This window comes from Aulonocara stuartgranti, assembly GCF_965226115.1.
Source record: "Aulonocara stuartgranti genome assembly, chromosome: 5".
Taxonomy (NCBI): domain Eukaryota; kingdom Metazoa; phylum Chordata; class Actinopteri; order Cichliformes; family Cichlidae; genus Aulonocara; species Aulonocara stuartgranti.
In genome coordinates, this window is record NC_138943.1 from 17619389 (window position 1) to 17641043 (window position 21655).

The window sequence follows — 21655 nt, forward strand, 5'->3', positions numbered from 1 at the left end:
GCGACAAACAAAAACGAGTCACTGTGAAACTGTCAAAATCACCAAAGTGGAACTCCAAAGTTTTGTAGTTTCTTTGCTGCTTTGCAAATTCTGATAAGTTGGTAAAACAGGTGTTTGTTTGTTTTTAAATAAACCAGTTACTAATAAAGGAATAAATTATAACATACACTAATAATTTCATATGCGCTCAATACATTATTGTTTATCTCCCTTAATTTAGTAAACAACTAAGTATTGTTAAGTTTATGTGAGTGCATCACACTCTCTTACCAATGCAGGTTTTAAGGTCTTCATCTAGCGTGTAACCATGGTTACAGGTGCACACAGGTCCGCTGGTTGAATGTTGGCAGTGATGCGAACATCCACCGTTGCTGTTCTCACAGCTGTTCACAATTTCCATCTCAATTCCTTCAGTACACAATAAAATAACCGACGTGTGTTAATAACACGACATGTTTTATAAACAGAAATTAAAGGTGCTGCAATCCACTCGTGTAACTATATGCAGGCATGAGGATTTAAACTGACTGTAACACTGCTTTCCATCAGATCCCAGCTCATAGGCAGCGTTGCAAACACAGACGTAAGAGCCCAGAGTGTTATGGCAGCCGTGAGCACAGTTGGCCTCTTCTGTCTCACACTCATCAATATCTGGAGGAAAATGCATTGAAAAAAACAGAGTGAATTATTCCATCTCCGTCAGCGCTTAAAGATTATTCCAGTTATTTTTGCACACTTTAAAGTCATTGTTGCCCAACACTGATGGTATCCAAATTCTGCTTCTTCTGCTCCTCATTTATTGGCTGTTGTTCTTTAAAGCTAATTATTTTCTTTTCTTTTAAACTTTTAGAGCTACATGATGTATGATGCTCGACCTTGAAAACGTCAGTTGATGGAGCAATTTTACCATCAGGGAACATTTTCCTTGCGAATGTATGAATATTTGTTAGCAAACTAGTTTCACTTGCCACTCAATTTACTAGTTTACTCACTACTGGTCAGTTTACCTTCACAAGTTTTCCCATCAGCAGCAAGGGTGTAGCCAACTTTACAGTCACAGTGGGCCTTGCCACCATCAGCTCGACACTCGTGCATACAGCCTCCGTTCTGATCGGCGCAGGGATCCTGTACTGTAACACAAAAAAGCTCACGCTCATACACATAAACTCGCACGCTGACAGTAAAGTGAGGAAAGCTTCAAACACAGCAGAGGGGAAAACTGTAAAAACCGAATGTTTTGCATCTTAAAGCAGAGTATAGCAAGTGGAGGGAGGGGGTTTACATCCACCCAGCACCTCCAGCTCTTTGCTCTTCATAGCTGTATGTGTGTGTGTGTGTGTGTTTAACTTGTGTAAGCCTGTCCAGTTTGGATAAGAACCTTCCTGCAAAAATTAGAGGAAGCTGTTTGCAGCCAACAATTACAAAGTAAAAGCATCTAGAAGACAGCAATTTAAAATACATATATGTATAATTTTCCACCCTCTGAGAAGCATATTTGACTTAACGGCCTCAGAGATCGGAGTGATTAAAACGAGCAAGGCCATCAAAACACAATTTGAGAAACAAAAACAACGAAGACTGCTGTGACTCATTCCAATTAAATATCTTATCGCATGAAAGATAGTTAGTCATATTCCAGCTCAGACATCCTGTAAGATAATTATAATTGGCAGCAGATGCTGAGGCAATGTGTTTTTAATGTTACGATCAAACCTGCAGGATCACACCTTCATAATCATCCAAAGTGCTCAGTTTCATTGGCGTGCTTTTATACATCATCCATCAAATTATTATTCCTCTAGGGCTTTTCATTTTTTTGCAGTGTGTCATATGAACGTGTGATTTTAGTGCTTCCTACAACAGAGTTCAGAAACATGGGCACTCACATTTACAATGCTTGCCATCCTCCGACAGCGCGTAGTTCAGTTTGCAGCGGCAGCGAAAATGAGCAACAGACTGCTGCACACAGTAGTGCTCGCATCCTCCGTTGCTAACGGCACATGAAAGGACAGCTAAAAAGGCAAGAGAAAGAAAGATGTGATACGATAAAAGGACAACACTGAAAAAAATCCAGCATCTTTCAGAAGCTAATCAATCCACCCTGATTTGTCGTGTTAGTCTTTGTGACTGATGTTTCACACCAACAGAAATCTTAAATTTCTCAGAGCAGTCACACTCCTGACATTCCTACACTCAGAGAACACCTCGGTGAGCCGCTATGCTTTGAGCAATGAGAGATCTATCACAGCAGAAACGCCAAAAAACACAGAGGAACTTGAATGGCAGCACGCCTGCGGTGGACAGCAAGCATATGGTGAAGAGGCAGAGAGCGGTGTGAGCTCAATGCGCTTCCTTGTCTGAGTCTCCTCTCCCTGTAGCAACAGATCAATCTGGATCTCCTCACAGAAAAAAAGCAAAAAAAAACAGGTTGAAGCCCAAACAGCCCGGTGTTCTCAAAAGGCTGTTTTTCATGCTCACAGACCAGAGTCAAGACCCACCCATCCCAAGCACATGTCAAACCACAGAGTGCTTTCCAGCTCAAATATTATGCAGCTTCACGCTAAGTGTGTGGGATACGTCTAACCTCTGCTGGCTGATCAAGAGCTGGATGAGATGAGCACAGAGAGGGAGACTGACTTGTTGATTGCTATGTGTGGTCCTTTATCCTCCAGTATGTATGTTTTCATGCTGTTTGGCACATAGTTGAAACTGACATAATCGTTTACTCGCTTGTAATGGACAGTGAGATTTCAGCACCAAATGTATTTTTGAACATGGACACAATTCGCAGTTTTAACAGACGGATATGAAGCATCCCAGAAAAGCAGCATTTGCCTGGAGTCAGTCCACTTGTGAACTGTTGGCGTAATCAGTCATTTCTTAATGCAACAGCTGTCACATAAGAGCCTCTCAGGGACAGATGTGCTCTATAAGAAAATTAAATAACTACTTTACGAAGCCAAAAAACACATAATGATTTTTCCTCTGAATGTCATCCAGGACACTCTGTGTGCATTCCTGACGTAGAAGCCAGCGGCACGCTTATAATTTTTTTGTCTATTAGATGTTTTTTTCTTCTAAACCACAAATATCTGATATTAGAGGAAAAATGCACAGGTACTGAGTAAACAGTGCACAGGTCATATGACAGTCGCCACACAGGCGGCAGGAATCAAGCTCAGGTGAGCGTTCGGGAAAAAATGACCCATAATAGCATTCTAACTTATTGTAATCCCTGCATCACTCAGTTTTTTTAAGTACTTGAAGAATATATGGATTCAGGTCTTCTTTATTTTCTCTGACTTTGTCACATCTAAATAACTTTATTTCATTTTGCGATGCCACGAACATAAACATGAACTAGCTGCAAAGAGCAAAATGTCCATTTTCTTTTCTTTCTGAGCACTGAGGCTGTGTAAAACATATAAAGAAAGGAAGTCACTTTGGTTAACTGCTATTACAGTTTAATGCTAAATACTACTTGATGTCCGGAGGAGCTGAAGTAGATCCATATGGTCAATATCGGCAATGTTGGTTACACAGTAAAATGGTAGGATGCACTTATTAGTGGCCTTAAGCTATTTTATCCAGTCACGCAAAGCAAGAGCAACAAAATCATTAAAAACACTGAACTGATGCAGCAGAGACAGCAGAAGCTCTGCAGGACAAATTCAAACAACTTCTTTAAATAGAGCTCTTGTACACAGAAAAGCAGTGGGATGGAGCTACATCATGATACTCAGTTGTGAGAATCTGCTGCTTTTCTTTGTCCTATGTGATTATAGCCTGAATATCTTTTGAGAAGTAACTAAGAAGTAAACCAGCACATTAGCCCTCTGCATCCCAGAGATACACAGAATTTAACTGTTTGTTGCCGTAGTTTGAGGTTGATGTTGCGTAGTTTGTGTGGTGGACAAACTCATCTCATTTTCAAACCAAAGCATGTAAAGGTTAACCTTACATTTTAATAGTTTTTACTGTACTGTACTTACAATGAAAATTGATTTTAAGTGGACATGAATAAATAAAGGCCCAAGAAGTTAAACAATAATAAGAATGGATGCAACCATACTACAAGCTTTCTCCAGGATGGGACGTTGGGTCTGATTCTCTCACAGGAGAGCTTAAAAATGGCTTTTGTACAAGATATCCAGTTAAAGGAAAAACTTCATGAACCGACTAAATCTGGCTTCACCACCAAATGTTATTTGAACCGCACCACAATGGGGCTTTTTGTCAGAACCAAAGGGGTCGTCTGAAACATAACTAATGTGGTTTAGATGATTAAGTACCCATGTCAAAAACCATATGTGGCTAAACTTCAATGAAATAATGACCAAAAGAAAAAAATAACACTCAAAGACTCAAAGAAGCTTCCAGTAGCTCAGTTCCTCCAAACCACTGTCTCATTGTTTGTGTGAGTATTGAACTACATGAGGTTAGATTACAAAGTGCCTTTGGACGTCTTCACATTCTGCCTCTAATGGGATTAAATAAAGACCTTCCCCATCATCATTATCGTCATGTTACTGTGTTTAAACTTTTATAAATGATGTTTTTAGACCTTTTTGCACTTTCATTGACATACATATTATGATTACAGCACATATATGGTGCTGTAACCCTACAATGCTATTTCTGTTATTCATCTGCAGCAAACCAGCAACAAAATCACTCACCGAGGCAGGTGCGGCCATCCACGTGAAGCCGGGAGCCCGGGTGACATTCGCAATAGTAGGAGCCCCTGGTGTTAATGCATCTGTGTTGGCAACCTCCATTGTGGACCTGGCATTCATCAATATCTGCATGGAAGGAGGGATACAAGTGAAATACTGAAGCGGGACAAAAGACAGAAATGAGTGCAATTTAAATAAATCTTCTCATTATGGGAGAAAACGAATGGTTACCAGACTAAAACCAGATGAGATGCCAAGCTGAGAGAGGAAGTTAATACGGGTTTTAGGGTAAAGATGTACCCCAGGAGGCGAGGACGAGGTGATGGATGAGAAGGAAAAGTATTTTACAAGCGTGTTGCAGCTCAAATAAAACAAATCCCACCATGTGGTAACAACTACCGCACATTTAGAACCAAATTGAAATTCCTGCGCTTCTTGTCAAAGCCCCTCAGGTGGAAAAACATATGGAAAGTTAAAGTGGAGGATGCAAAACATACACATTCCTCTCAGCCAAGCATGTGGATGGTAAGCAAACAAAAGAAGGCGGAAGCAGCGGTGAGAGAAACACGATCACTCACAGTGTGACCAGATTTCTAATGAAACAAACCACATTCTTAAACACTTCTTATTTTAGGAGTCACAGGCAAATAAATTGTTTGGTGTGTTTCACAGCAGACCCCCCTGTGAGTCCTGAATTATGAGGTCTGTTTGGGGTTCTGCTGGACGCTAAGTCAACCCCCAGGCTGGTGACAAGTCACCCTTTTGCTTTAATATTACTAGAATCATCACAGTGGAGTTACTGGAAAGGTTGTCGACTGCAACAAGTGATGTGACACATTAAGAAGGTGAGTGTGAATGTTTTTTGGCTGCCGGATGATGCCTGTAAAAACAGCCAACACATCATTAAATACTATTATTCAGCGCCAAGTTAAATGTCTGGTTGAGAAATGCATTGTTCCGAACAGTCCTGGCCTCAGGCGGCCATCCAGCAAGGAACTATTTCAAGAATTCACTGGAATTCCTTTGGAAAGAGTTTTCTGAAAGTTTCCCTAAACTAGCTGATTATTTTAATTTACTGAACGTAAATATTAGTTTAATTTCATTTATTTCACATAACTGACTGCCTCGTTTCACAGACCACACATCTGGTCTTCAAGAGACATTGTAAACAGTTAAATGTAAATAAAATCTAGAAATAACTAATCAACATTCATCATGGTGCAAACTCTCCGTCACATTAAAAATAGACACTTTCATTCTCTAGGTGAAAAGAAAAATGTGGACATTGATGCATAAATGCAAACGCCTCTATATATGGCTTTGCTTTGCATTGACTCCCACAGTTGTTAGATGTGCCAAATAGGGTAATTTGCAAAGTTTAAAATGGCCTTTGATGTCAACATAAGCAGAATATATGCACAAACCCTTTGATGGACTGGGAAGCTGTTTAAGTTGCAACTTCTTTCATGGGAAATGTAAATGGGGCAAGAACTATGCATTGGGTGGATGGAAGAATAAAAATTAGATAATAGACTGAAAACGAGATGATGGATGAGGATTAATTATTCTTCAAGTGCACTTAAACTAAAAGAAGGATCTGAATATAAACTCATGTATACAGTGACACAATTATGGTCCTGCTGCATCATTAATTTTTAAGTTAAAATGCCAGACTTATGTCTGACTGGGATTAGTAGAGGATGGATGAATGGATGGATGAACGGCGGACGGGTGGATAACAAATTTGGCGAGATTTAGGACACAGTAGTACTTGGTTAGAGGAAAAGATGATGGTTTTGGGTTAAACAGACTGTTTATTTTAGCTCATCTGGTGAATTCAAGTTCAAAATTCACTCTGTGTTGTGTTTTGGTTCTCACGTACTCCTAAGGGATATCTGTAAATGCTAAACGCTTCAGTATGTTCCCCATTTACAACTACTGTGGGTTTATCAGAGCTTTTTCTTTCTTTCTTTCTTTCATTTCTTTTTTTTTTATTTTTTACCAAAAACAGCTGGCTGTTGCGTCTGAAAACGAATAATGCGGGCCAAAAAAACAAAACAGCTGTAGCTAAAAGCTGACAGAACTACAGCTTTTAATAGACCTGAGGGGATGTGCTGAGCTGGGTTATGAATCTCTGAGATTGTGTGAGCCAGTAAACCCTTTCAAAATAGACGTGCACAAAGTCTTTTAGTACAATATGTAAAAATATTGATCATGGCAGCTGAGATAGTACATTTTGTGGTCTGTGAAAAGAGTAAGTACGGATATCAATCTCTAAATCAAAATTTGGTCTCCATGTGCTCGTGTCACACTGTGTGGGATACAGGCAGTGTGGCACCCTCACAATCCAAATCTGAGCTTCACGCAAACACTGTATTCAAGTTTCCACAGTATAGACTCGTGACACATAAATCAGAACCCAAAGTCTGTCACCTGACGTTATAGCACACGATGGTGGAAAGCTGTGTTGTAAATTATGAAATCTCAGTGGTTATTATGATAACAAAAAAGGATAATAAAAAGAAGCATATGATTAGAATAAGGACATAAATGAATGATATGAGCATAAAGGGACTAAGATATTCATGCTTAATGGTTCTTATGAAAACCAGCCCAAGAAGCTGAATTATAGCAATATCCTTCAGCTGAACTTATCCACTCTCCGTAATATCCCACAACATCCTCCGTTATAGTGCCCGGAGCTGAAAAATGGTTCTCAAGTTTCGTTTTCTTGCTCTCTGCTGCCCACTTTAGCTTCATTTTACTCAGAAAAGCTGGCAGAGCCCCTACTTTCATTTTTCCGTCCATGCTGCATGTCGTCCTCTGGTTTGGTTTTGCATGAAACGGGACCAACACTGTGGAACTCCTGTTCCTGTGCCGACTGCAGCACACAGGCAGCGGATCAACTCCAGCCTGCTTTCCACATCCAGAACATAATCCTCCTCGATCTCCAGCCAAAGCCTCAACAGCACTTGGCTTTTAAACAGGGTGTATTAATTCTCTGCCTGTAGCTACCTACAGCACGGTGTTGTCTTCAAGGAAAATTACTTAGGATCCATTTAGGATAGATGATTTTTTTTTTTAAATTTGGACATTAGAACAAATATTTTTGAACAGTCTTGACTCACCACCAAGAATTACATAAGGGACCATAGGGATTATCCCTCACCGCAATAGTCAATGAAGCTCATTTTTTCATGTGCTGATAAAAGTGAAGCATTTATCAGAGAGAAAAATTAGCTGAACGCTGCCAGACAGAGCAGACACATTATCAGTCAGATGGATTAACTCCTCCTGCTACTGTAAACTCCCTACATGTCCATTTAGCCCTCTGTAAAAAGAAATGTGCTTAAAGATTTAAAAGAGAAATGCAAATTGTTGAATTTTCTGTAATATGATACAAAACGTTCATATTGTAAAATAACACAAAGGTGTGCAATTTAAATATCGGCGCTGCTAAATAAGTAACCTTCGCATTTCTTTAAAATTTTATTCCAAAATCAGCATTAGAGCTGCTGCCACTGCTTCATTTGTATTTTGGCTCAGAAATGATCACTTACCTGCAGCCAGGTAGCCAAAGTTGTAGCCACGGTATCCATGGTAACAGTGTGGCCTATAGCAAATCCTTCTATAGTGACTGTATGGATAGTTTGCAGCAGAAGTCAAAGACACCACTGCTACAATGACCACCAAAATAAAAATCCAGCTTCCTGGTGACAAAGCCATGGCTTAGGTTTAATAAATCAAAAACTATTTAAAACAAAAGGGGAAAAAAAGATTTTAGAAATGCCCAAAGATCTGTTGCAAAAGATCTACTGTCAACATTTTTGTTAAGGCTAATAAGTTTGTTTGTTGGCTGGCAATGGACGACCATGCTCCAGTAAAGACTGGTCTGAAATAACATGGTAAGTACTTCTTTTTCACTCTGTCTCCTGAATTTTCTTTCCCCCTTCCTCCATCTCCCTCTCTCTACTTCACCCTCCCAAACCTCGATGTCCATCACACCATAGATCCTCCTCTCCCTCCTTTTTCTCTTTCCCACTCTTTCCCACTTGTCCCCACATTTCACTATAAGGAGCACATCCAGTACTACATTAACTACATAGATAGATTTAGAAAAAAAAATCTGTATTTCACAAGCCAGGAGTGATTGATTTCTTTGCCTCATATTGCTCACTCAGCCACTGTGTTTTTACATTTCTTCAAAGAATATTGTGTGTGTAAAAAGGATTTATGAGCGCTCATAAGTCAGGTGTTGGAGAAGGAATGTGAATCGTCTAGAGGATGTGCTGACTAATATATTTTTCTTTTGATACTGACATGTATCAAAAAAGTCTGTCACCAAAGGAACGTCAAATTTGACGAGTGCCAGAAGTCAAATTCGGTATTTTCAATCCAAACATCTGAGAAAGGAATGCATCTCACTGGCTATTCAATAGCAGATCCATTGTGTTCTCTCTCATCTGATGCCAACACATACAAACACCGCAGCACGACCCCAACAGTGCTGTAAAGAAAAAGTGCAAAATCATCCTTATGATCAGAATCCCATCACCCATTGGAAGAGAAATGATACGAAGAGGCTTCTTTTATGACTTTTATAACTCCTCTTTTTAATAATTTATCCTTAAAGTCTTTGTGCAAGCATCTAAGAAGTGTGCAACATTGTACATTTATGCTAAACAAATATTAGAATCACTGGGACAATGAAGCCAGCCAGAAAAGAAAATAAGCCTGATTAAGTAAGGAGTATGCATAATAAGCCCAAAGCCTGTGAAAACAACTCACCAGAGTAAAAAGGAAATATGGATCGAGTACCAGCAAAGAGAAACTTGGCAACACCAAGGTGTTTTCCTTTAAAAATCATCTTTACAGTAAGCGCTCTGTTCTCTGGGTTAGCGTGGACATCTAGTACCTGCTGATTTTAGTTTGGGATTATTCTGGCGTGTGCTAAGTATTACTCTTCCAGTTTGTAATGGTCCGAGCTAAAAAGTTAATTTGACATGACGGCTAACGTGTTGACACTACGGCTCAACACTCAACATGACAACTGTTACTGTTGGCTCTCTCAGCACTGTTTGTGTCAGTCCTGCAGAGTCCTAACAAATAAATAAAAAGAAATTTGAGCATTTTGCTAACTGTTTAAAACGAGGTTCCCCAATGCACTAACGGGCTGGTTTACAATCCTACCCAGAGTGATTTATTCTTGAGGGCCATAGACTGTAAATAACAGATGGACATTGATACTCTGATGCCATCCACTGCTTCGAACTTTGCATTTTGGCAGTTACCATCTTCTTCTGTTAAAAAACAGACGTCATGAGTGGGTGTTGGATTTGCTGGAGAAAGAAATAATCCTGCATGTTTATATCTGGGTTATGAATCATACCCTGGTTTATTATCTATTTTTGTCTACTATAATTTATTAAATGATATCCTAGTATATTAAATGAGACTTGTGACTCGCCTCCTTTAGGCCATTAGAAAGAATAGAGCCTTAAGGCAAGTCTGTTCCTACCAACAAGTTATGTCTCTCTTTCATATACAGTGCATGTGAAAAGCTAACTGAATTGATTTGTCTCTCATCTGGACTCCTGCGCCTCTGCAGCCCTCTGAGCTTCGGGCTGTCATCGAAATGAAAAGCAGATCACTTTCCACAGACAGTGCGAGACACACACAACTCTAGCTTCAATATCTAAAGCATCGAACATTGAAAGCTTCTAGCCAGTTTCTTTTACCTCTGTTAATACTCCTGTCAGTTACAGACAATTAGGGCATTAATGCTGAGGGTAGCTGTTTTTCTCCAGTACACACTGGTGGCAAAGACAAGCCAGCTGTGACAACGTTCACATCAGCTCTCCTAATAACCGTGACCTGGATCAGATCTCTCTCTGGTTCCTCCTGCAGCCGTAGCACCGAGCACTCCAGCGTCTCTCCTCTGGGCTTGGCTGGTACACACAGGATTCATTATTCTGATTAAAGCCCTTGCAGAGATTTCCTAACCAGAAACATCAAACTATCATGAAGTAAAAACAAATCTCATGGGAAAATATCAGTTTTGATGAAATACAGGGCAGAGATACTGGGCTTCATGATAGATAGCTACAGTTTTCTATTTAACAGACACTGAGTCATGAAGAGCAGATGTCAAGATAATTTTATTATCTATGATGTGCAATGTAAAAATAGCTGGTACTGTGGTTCACTCAAATTGACAGATTGTTTTGGTATGAGGTGACATTTCCAAGTAGTATTAAACTAATAAATGGCAACGAATGTTCCCTTTACAAGGGATCATTTGTAATGTCAGAGTAACTCGTGCTTTTAGGCGTTATCTACACAGAGACAACTACAAGTTAAAAAAGAAAAAAACAGCTTCACAGCTGATTATTTTGAGAATATTTGTATCAGAAAACCAACCATATGACAATCAGAACCTCAATGTTTCCATCATAAATAATCTCATTTTTTATTTTCATATTTTTCATAATGTTTGTTTATGAGATGAAGTGTTACTGAGAGCACAGCTCTTTTCTGAACCCGATTCTTTTAGAAGTTTCCTCCTCCCCATCGTTGCCAACTTCTTGCTAATAGTGCCTTGAGGCAACTGTTGTTGTGATTTGCCGCTATAAAAATAAATAACTTCCAGGGTTAAAAAGCTTGCTCAAGGGCATCCCGTTGGAAGAAGTTCACTACTTCTTCTATCCTCCTGCCTGGAGCTAAAACCACCAACCTTTAGGTCACAAGACCAATTGTAGCCCATACAGACATTAAAGGGAAAGTCTTTGTCACCTACCCCAGGTAACTTTGCAATAGTATCCTTCACTGTCATTTAGTTCAATCAGTTGCCTTGACATTTAACTTCAAACCATTTAACTTGCCCACTTTGGGCCACCAGCAGTCATTTCTCTTGCCTGATGTCCCTGAATGTAACTGACTTCTTGTGGCCTCTGGTCATTCCCTTACTCTCCAGACCCACAGAGGCCATCATATAACTGTTTTAAGAGACTGAATCTGTTAAGGGGCATCCACACATTGTTACATATCACTTTGTTGCTGACACTTGGATACTAGTGTACTTTTCAGGCTACAGTTGCCTAGGTAACCTTCATCATTTCCTGTGTGGATGCCCTGTAATTATGATAATTTATGTGCCATTAATGCACTTAAAATATGTCAAATTCCCAGAGCGCCATTTTGAAATTAAACACCACACTGACCTTGACATGTTTTTCCATCTTCGTTCAGTTTCTGTCCAGGAGGACACCTGCAGTAGAAACTTCCAATGGTGTTACAGCAGAGAGCTTCACAGCCTCCATTGGTCTCCTCACATTCATTCACATCTGACAGGGGAAAAATACGACAAAGCACTGATGAAATGTTTATTCCTCGCTTTTAATCTCCTTATTATTATTTACATGTGAACTAAAGTGAAACCTCTGAGAAAGAAGAACAAAGGATAGATCATGCTAAATGAAAAGGATGTACTGAAATAGTGTCTAAGATAAAACAGGGTTATGCTTCTTTGAGCATGAGAGACTCTCACTTCCTTTTCATGTTGTTCTATTGTGTTTTAAATGTCGTGCGCGAATAAACTTGGACGTGTCAAAAGTACTGAAGGGCCTGGAACTACAAGAAAATCGCTGTGGTAAACTCGGTGCCCTTTTTCCATCCTTCAGTTTGTTTCTTGGTACCAACTTGAAGGAAAATAGGGAAAAAAAGAAGAAAAAAAGAAAAGAAAAGGTAGAATATATCCAGAAGAGAATCAAACTATAAACAGCGATTAATTAAGTGGAACAAATGGAAATATGAGGCAGTAACATGTTGCCCTCATTCACTCTTACCTGCAAACCTACTTCAACATGAACCAGAGTAAGGATTTGTCCTGTTCATGCAAAACATCCTGAACACTTCCACATAAGCTCACTGCTTTCCATTTCATTCCCAATCGTTAAACGTGCTGCCAAATCTGTCATCAACGACACAAGATAAAATCTTTCCCTGCAGTTCCCAAACTACCCATAATGACCAGGGTCAGATACAGGCGCTGACAGTCCAGCGTATCATAACTGAAGCAGCAGAGATTCCACATAATGAGGAGATGTTAAAATTGAGAATAAACAGATAAATGTGTAACAGATTATTCAGTTTACACCACAGTTTAAGGACACGGATGCGGATTCACTGCATTACTATTAAATTTAGTTCATATGGAACATTGTCAGCAGAGATCATGCTCGGAGCAAAGTTTTATACCTGATGACACTGGGTGTTTTACTTGCCATGCCAGCAGAAGGAATCTTGGACTGAAAACTGAAGACTATGGAAAAAATTAAGGGGGAACATTCACTTGGAAGTTGGCACCTTGTAAACTTTCTCCACGTTCATAAAAAGAGGAGAGTTACTGTACAGACTGACGACTACGAATGCAGAGAAAATTGCTTTATTAGAGCTTTTTTCCCCTTTACTAGCAAATCTTGCTCATGTCGCAGTGCCAGCGTCTAACCAGCTAATTATACCATTTCCCTCTCGGTTTACAACATCTGGAAATGTTAGGACTGAAAACAGCGAACTCTCTGTTGGCAGTGAGATGTCACCTTTAACATTAATACAATTTTATTACACAGTGAAACGTAATTTATAATCAGTTTATTACACCGATCCTTCTTTGAAGCAGTACAGCTAGAGACCTAATTTGTGATCCTTACCAATTTTTATATGGGACCTACATCACAAGAGCTTAAATTAATGGGTCTGGGTCCTGGGGTAAGAGAGAGTGCCCACCTTTTGCTACAGTTCATTTAGCCTGTAATATATGGACCGTGGAAAACAGCAGTCTCGATGCAGAAAAACAACCAGGCAACTCGACCTGAAGTCAAGGTCAGAACTGAGCACTGACGACCCCTCTCCATCCCCAGGCCACACACCTGTGGCAGCTTGAGCAGGGGTTTGAGCGGGGTCACTGTCACGCTCATCATTCTCCCTAGTCTTTCTGCCCAATAAGAGAGCAGGAATGTGGAACTTCAATGGGTCAGGAAGAAAATACACAAAGCAGCAGTGGAATACTGAATGTCTCCCCTGGCTCAGTAACATACCACATAGTCCTTATTTCTCCATCAGGATGGCAGTTTTAATGAGCGAGACTTTGGATGGGCTGCACACAGAAATGGAGCTTTAATTACATTTTAGGTATATAAATATTAAACACTGTATATATTTTCCTTTTGCAATGGAGAGTATTTGAAAACACAGTAGATAAAACAAACTCCAAAATCTCTATGATAGCGTTCATACTAAACCAGGGGTCCCCAACCCCAGTCCACGAGGGCCGGTGTCCCTGCAGGTTTTAGATCTCACCCTGGGTCAACACACCTGAATCACATGATTAGTTCATTACCAGGCCTCTGGAGAACTGAAGACATGTTGAGAAGGTAATTTATCCATTTAAATCAGCTGTGATGGATCAAGGACACATCTAAAACCTGCAGGGACACCGGCCCTCGTGGACTGGGATTGGGGACCCCTGTACTAAACTAAACTTAATCCAAAACTGCCACGTAAACCAGCCACAAAAGTTATCTCAGATTTTTAAACCTAATGACTACTGAGCTGAATATGGTGGCTGAAACAGAGGTTACAAACCTACTTTAACCTAGATGGGGGGTTGGTGATATATTTTTCCATTGCACTTTAACCCATCTATCAAACCGTCACCAGACTGAACCTCCAGCAGAGGTACCAGACACTGAAACAAGAGCTTTAAAGTAGGGAAGCGTTTAAAGATCAACGCCATCCCGTGAACATCAGATCACAGAGGTTTCTTCTGCGCCTCTGTGGTGGGGATGAGTGTGTGTGTTTTTTCCAAAATGAGATCAGATGCCTGGAACATAGCGGTGTGTCTGCAGCCCAACTTCTTCCCTCAGTCAAAGGGCAGCGCTCAGGGTTGAACCCATGTGGTCTCTCATGAGACGATTTCACCATATGGTAGATACCTAACTGTGTCAGTTATGCAGCACACACTTCTCTTAGAGATAAACCAATTATACGTCAATTTTAACATCACTGAATTTACACCAGAAATGATATGATAAAATAAAAATCATTGAGTTGATGGTAAAATCTCATCTTTGGATGTATTCAAGGAGTTAGATGAGACAATCACTTAGCTCAGTGTTGCACAACAAAAGATAACAGCAGCGTATGTCAATCATATCTTGTTCTTGGTTTAAAAAATATATGCCTTTAATTATTTTATCCATAAAATGTTAAAAATGCCAATCACAATATGCTAAAGTGATGAGTTGAATATATAAAAAAAGGAAAAGGCACTGAGCTGCACAGACGCATCTAATATGCTTGATTTTTATTTCCTTTTCATCAAATTTGGTAGAATTACACTGAGAATTTTTACCACCAAGTTCTCCCCTCTTGCTGGTAGGGCATAGGCAAAGCACCTCATGCCCAAGTCACCCAGAGGACATCCTACTCAGTTGCCTGAGTCACCTAAACTAGATCTTTCAATATGGAGAAGTGACGGCTCTGAGCCCCTCACAAAAGACCAACCTCCTCATCCTGCCTCAAACAGAGAGTCCAGACACATGTCTGCCATTTTGACCAAAGTACAAATACTTGTTTTGCCAGAGGTTTTTCAAATGTCACTCAGTATTTCACCCAATCCTCTTGTCCAAGGCTTTTCTTACAGTTGTGGAGCTGTTACTGAGTAAAATTTGAGATATTCATTGGTGGAAACTGAAACAACGTACATCCTGAAAACAAAATACATCTAATTTACTACGGCTTACTTTCATATTAGCCCGGCAGCAGAGTCACTGTGTTTAGTTTTATTTAGCCCTCTAACAAAGACGTGCTGATCCAACTGCATGCTAATTTTGGAGGCTGTAGTTAGTGGTTCGGTATTTTATTGCAGTGTACTGAGAGCTTCCTGATGTTTATAGAAGAAGTGGGGCCACATTCCCCAAAACCAAGACCATCTCCTCTAACACCATGAAATAAAAAGCTCATAAATTATTACATTACCATTAAGGCGACGAGAGAAGAGACACTATTTTATCAAATACTTATTTTTAACTTATTTACTTCATCATGGACTAACTACACTGACTACAAGACACCCCGAGCATAGGAATGACTAATAGCATCATTAAAATTAATTTCAAGCAAACCCTGGAAATGGTTCTTACCTTCTAACCTCTTCAAGTATAAATAAAGGTGGAGTTTCTTCTCATTGTTCTCTGAAGTCAACACAGTCATTGCTACATCGCCATGAAAGACAAACTGAGCTGTTATGTCTTCTTGAATTCTAATAAAACACATCTTTGGAAATGTATGAAAACTATGTATTTCCTCACAGTGGACACTCTGTGCTAAAGCAACCTGTAAAGAATAAGAAAATAATGAAAGTTCCTCTAAAACTTTTTTTAATGCCTCTTCAGAAGGACATATCTCTTCTATGAAAGTTCAGCTGCAGCAGATCTTCGAGTTTACATTTTTGCGCTGTATTGTGTGACTTCCTCAGATAAAGATGACCACTGCTCCCAGTAGGTTGAGGCTCATGTCTTGCTGGGCTAGCTGTGCCAAAGAAAACCACCAGGCCTATGATATTATCTCGAGGGGGTCACGGGCTGGAAAAATTGCAGCATTCACTGAAGGTCGGGGGGGGGGGGACACTGTGGATATCACTAAGCTTTTTCCTTTTAGGGCCCTGATCTAAAACCCTGCTGGTGTAGAAATGTGCTTTGCTAGTGTTCATTCTTCGCTGTATTCCCTACAGTCCTCACAGCTGCTTTCATTTACCAGGTGCCGCAAAGATGGGATTGGCTCGAGGTTGCATGAGATGCATTTGAGTCAGAAGTATCACTGAGACTGAGCTGCAAGGTGAATCACAGTTTACAACTGAGAAACTCACTGCCTATGAACTCACTGCCCACTTCACACTCTTCAAAATCATCCTCTCCTTTGACCTCCAGTTTAACCAATCGATAAAATGTTTATTGTAAAAAGGCTCATTCGGAAAGGCAGGAGCACAAACCTGAACTGGTGAAATGGGCTCAACAAAGCTCACAAAAATATCATCAAAGTTCGCATTTTATAAACACAGTAATTCCTTGGAATGCCAAGTTTAATCTCAAGAAGCAGGCAGTGTCATTCTGATGTTTAGTCCTTCGGTTCAGGTCTAAATAAATCAGTTAATAGATTTATAAAAGTCTGATATTTCATGCATATTTATAAATATTGCTGAGAAACTCTTCAGATGAGTCCTGCTGCCCAGATTTAATACAAAGCACGTTTAATATAAAAAATATCAGATGTAAAAAATAAAGAAACTCCACATACTTATGTGTCTTTCTTTCCTTCACCTCTGCAAGTCATCAGCTCAAGTTCAATACCGCCCCCTACTGGTAGCCTTCTGCTACATCAGTAGCATCCAGGTGTGAAGCCATTTCTTAAGCTGACACGCTGCGATCCAGCTCTGCTCCTATTCATCCTGTAACTAAAACACAGCTGCTACAATTCACAGTCCAAGAAAACCGCACGCATCAAAGTGCCTGTTCTGATAAAACATCTTTCACTTTGGCGTGCCACACTGGCTTTTACCAGAAAAAAAGTGCATGCCCTATTAAACATTTTATAATTTCCACCCTTAGTCATATTTAATGCATTCTTAGTGCCAGTTTGAGGCACGGGTTTCTTCCCAAAGCCCTGTAATTGTGGCCAACGTGCTGCTGAGATTTTGTTAAGTGGCACTGGCAATAGGACGTGGTGTGGCTTTCCTTAATCCAGAGAAGTAAAAAAAAACACCCTTTAATGAAAACCACACAACGACCTCTATGATGTGTATTTACTTCTATTGACAAACCGCTAACGTTTCCATGAAGTCATTTACAATCTGAATCAGGTCTTGAGTAGAAAGTTGTATCATGGAGGAAAGTGTAGTTAAAACCTTTTAAAGTACTTCTAAAATCTAAAAAGAAAAAAAACATCCTCGTAACCAGGCAAGAACTAAAGTCAAAGTTTGCTTCAAGATGAATCATTCAACTTGTGGAGTGAACAGACTCTGTCCACTCTCTCTGGGCCCAAGCACAAAAAGCCTCTGAAAGTCATGAATAAATGCACCTCCAACACTGACCCTCCAGAGCACGACAGCACTTGGTTCCCAGTCAGTTCGCTATGGACACCGAGGAAAGAAAAGTTGCTAACTACTGTAAAAAAGAAGTATAAATGTTTATTGGTTGAAATAATTCTTGGTACCAGCTTAAAAAGAAATGACTTTTGTTGTCTTTACTTCTTTAAACAGCTCATAAAGTCAACAGTGGTGTTTTTCTCATGTTCTCATGTGAAAACAGATGATCAGAATGTAAATTCACTGCTTATCTGTCGACTCCAACAGTTGTGTTTTGTTGTTGTTCAGTTTCTGTCCAAAGGCATGTGTTGACAAGAGGAAGAGACAAGCAGCAGATACACTGACAGAATCACTGAGAGGCTGTCTGACTCTCAGGTCAAAAAACGAATCAAATGACTGTAGTCTGCAGCACTCTGTGTGCAGCTTATCACAGCATATGACTGCTGAGACCTGTTTCCTTTTCTTTTTTTAAATTCTTGCACATTTGACCACAAGAGAATTCTAAGCGATATCAAATAGACTAAATCCAGTGTTTACGTTTGTTTAGTGAACATTCTGCACTACTGAGTCCTAAACTCCTCTAATCCCTCTTTTGATGATCCATTTCACTGCACTGATAGGCAAGCTTTTAAATGTTTGTGCGTATAAATGTGCAAAGGTTTGAGTGAAGTGTTCCTAGTGTGTATTTATGCGTCAAGGGATGACTGAACTGCTTTGTTCCCAGACATAAACAGCTGAAGTGACATTAGTAAAAATCCCAAAATCATGCAATAGCCAGTCACCCCAAACTGAAGTGTTGCAACCTGATTTAGACAACCCCAATCTTCTTCCATAGTGCTGTTTCGACTAATGATCCGATGGAAGCTAACAGAGCGGAAAGCTCTGAGAGATGTCTGTCCGTTCAAAATAAAGATGTTAATTAAAGGTTTCTGGCATCTGTCACTCAGTCTTACTTTCAGTAAAAGTTACAGATAAAAGCAGAAGACTGCAGCTGCATGAAGCCACGCATGTCTCTGGATAACATTTTATGATGTACACAGCTGAACAAGAGGACTTTGAGGGATTGCCGTCTGACCCTTATGCACGTGCTCTCTCACCGCTCTACCTGTTAGGACCTGTCTTCTCAAGCTTTGACCCAGGAGTTTAGAGCGCCTGGGAAAGCACACTGAGGTCTGCAGGAATCCAAAAATTACTTGTTGTGGTTTCCAGCCTGTCTCCGTCTTGGCTGCACACACTACAAAGGTATGCACAGGGCATGAGTGCAGGGAAAGTCGCCCAGAGCCAAGTGCTTTCAGGGCAAAAGATGGCAGGTACGTGACAGGCTACCATGGTCAAGAGAAGGAATAAACACTGAAAACATTGACGTTTGGATCGATTGATGCACAGCTGTGACATTCTGCATAGGACATCTTGGTTGATTAATATGTGAGTCGACCGGCAAGCTGAGTAATGCTAATCTGAAATGACATATATGTTAAAGAACATGAATGAACAGCTCAAAACCTTTGTCATTAAGATCAGTGATTCATAGGCCTTTTTTGGTGTTGCGATTGTTTAAAATTGAAATGAAAATTGAAATAGATGTTAACATAAACAGGATGCATCATAGGGTCTGTTGGCTGTTTTAAAAAAAAGGTCAGCTTCTGAGTCAGCTCGCTCTGATCAGCTCTGAGGGCGACTCAGCTGTACGACCAGTCCACACATTAAAATTATGACAAATGCTAATAAACTAAACAGAGAACTGGATAAATCTTTCTCCATCGCACTTGCACCACCCTCTCACATATATTTTATAGCGTCTTTTCTTGTTTTGTGATTCCTATCGCTTTTTAAAGCTTCAACTTAGATAAAGAAAATCAAACTACAGTCTGATTTTTTTTTAAATACAGCCTTTGTATATGAAAGGGCCTTTTCTTCACATTTAACATGTGCTTTTCACACCTCAAGTAACATCAGCATGAATGGCAGCGCAGTGAAAGATAACACTGTTGGGTGAATGCTTGCTGAAGCTAAATGGCTTCCATATGAACACACAGCAGTGGAAATAATGTCACAGATGGAGGAAAAAACAGAGATTTGGTTCAAAATGTTGAATAAACAAGGAGCTGATAAGAAAAACAAAGGCCAAAAAAAGCAAAATGAGAAGAAGATATGAGAGTTCATCTGAATTAATAGGTAGCCCAGATCAGGAGAATCGGGGCACCGCTGGCAGATGAAAGGATCAGTCCACACTGATTACGCCTTTAACTCTGTTTTGCAAACTCTTGTCACTTCTGATTTACACAAACTAGATGCAGTCGGCCCCTGAGAGACCAGGAGCGACCTTTTATCAGGAATGCTGTAAAGACTCTAATGAGATGGGGTGGGAGCCCAGAATCTCGGACAATTATGGGAGATTAGGGTACCGTGCAGGATGCAATGGCAGGTAGGTAGGCAAAGATGTGCCCCTCCTCCTGACTGCACTCCCTCTCATTAGACATGTCTTTCAGGACTTCACAGGAACAGCGCTGTTCTCTCTCAGGGCTGAACGTAAATTTTTGGTTTTCAGTGTGGAACAGAAGACAGGACGTCCTCTTGTGTGAAAGAGAGACCAAACAACTGCTCTAACAGAAAAAAGAGCCGCCCTCTACTTTCAATATCATTGTTTTAATTTGCTTTGAGTCAGCTGCACTGTGTCTTTCTTATGTTGTTGTTTTGGTTTTATTTTTTATTTTTTCATTCCTGTTTCAACACACAATCTGGTTGTCATAAGTGGTTCTTAAAATGGCAAAAATGTTCCGGTAAACGAAGTCCAGGCTAATCACAAAAATGCATCATGTGTGTCTGTGAGGGCAAAAAATGTTTGAGAAAGTTTTCTTCTTGAATTTTATAAATTCTCTATTGTTTACATCAATATTTATTACTGGATTTCTTTACCCAGTACTGTTGCCACCTGTGAGAAACCACTTGTGTTCATCTTTGCTATGCCTTTAAGTTATATCTAAAAAGAAAAAGCCAAACATTTGCTGGTTTTATTTTCTTAAACGTGCCAATATGTTTTTCTCATATATGTATAATTTAACCTTCAATAAAATTTGGTTTTGACTGTTAGGAAGACACAAAAAAATGGATGAAGGTTAAGAAACATGGCGACCATGCAGACCAAAGACTTAGCCATTATTTAACTTTAGCTACAGCTTCTAGAATAGATGCTTCTTAGACAGAAGAGACAACTGAGTTTGAGCTTGTGAGAGAAAGAGAAAAAGGTTAGAGAGGGGAAATGAGATGGATGTAAGGAGATAAAAGAACAAAGAGGTGAAAAATGTGTGAGAAAAATAAAAGCTTCTGCTGCTGTTTTCCTGAGCCTGTACTGCACAGCATCCCTCATTTGAGCCCATCTAGATTTCTCGCTATGTTGGTTGATAACAAAGCTACAAGAACAAGATTAAACCTTCAAATGCTAAAAAACGTAAAACATGCCAGTGACTCTTATTGGTACATTTAAACTCCACTTTAGAGAGAAAGTGTTTCGTAAAATTTTTTAAAAAGAAGCAATAATAGCAAGATTATGCAACCACCTGACCTTGTTCAGTGTTTTTAAATCAGATCTGATTAACTTGTTTTAACCTTACGTTTGTGTTTTTGAGAAAAGAATGAAAGACATCACAACTCTCTCCAAGCAAAGTGAAAAAACAGACTTCAGCTTGTTCGGTCCTTTCAGCTGCAGCCTGTTAAACCCATCACAGAACAAAAGGGAAACCCTGCGAATGATTTAAACTGTCAGAGATTCCCTAGACGTTTACAATGCCATTGTCAGCTGTTTGACTTTTACAGCTTTCTTTTTTTTGTCCAACTAAAA

The 21655-nt window shown here is 39.8% G+C and overlaps 1 protein-coding gene across 2 annotated transcripts in view; it reads right to left on the reverse strand.

Moving 5' to 3' along the window:
• Nucleotides 1-21655, reverse strand: part of megf6b (multiple EGF-like-domains 6b) — a 62711-nt gene that overhangs the window by 20033 nt on the left and 21023 nt on the right. For both annotated transcript variants that reach the window (XM_082534730.1, XM_082534729.1), the window contains exons 5-10: nucleotides 11897-12019; nucleotides 4680-4802; nucleotides 1887-2012; nucleotides 1008-1130; nucleotides 529-651; nucleotides 271-408 (exon numbers count right to left, since the gene is read on the reverse strand). In XM_082534730.1, the coding sequence (XP_082390856.1) occupies nucleotides 271-408; nucleotides 529-651; nucleotides 1008-1130; nucleotides 1887-2012; nucleotides 4680-4802; nucleotides 11897-12019 (756 nt within the window). The remainder of the gene's footprint in view (nucleotides 1-270; nucleotides 409-528; nucleotides 652-1007; nucleotides 1131-1886; nucleotides 2013-4679; nucleotides 4803-11896; nucleotides 12020-21655) is intronic.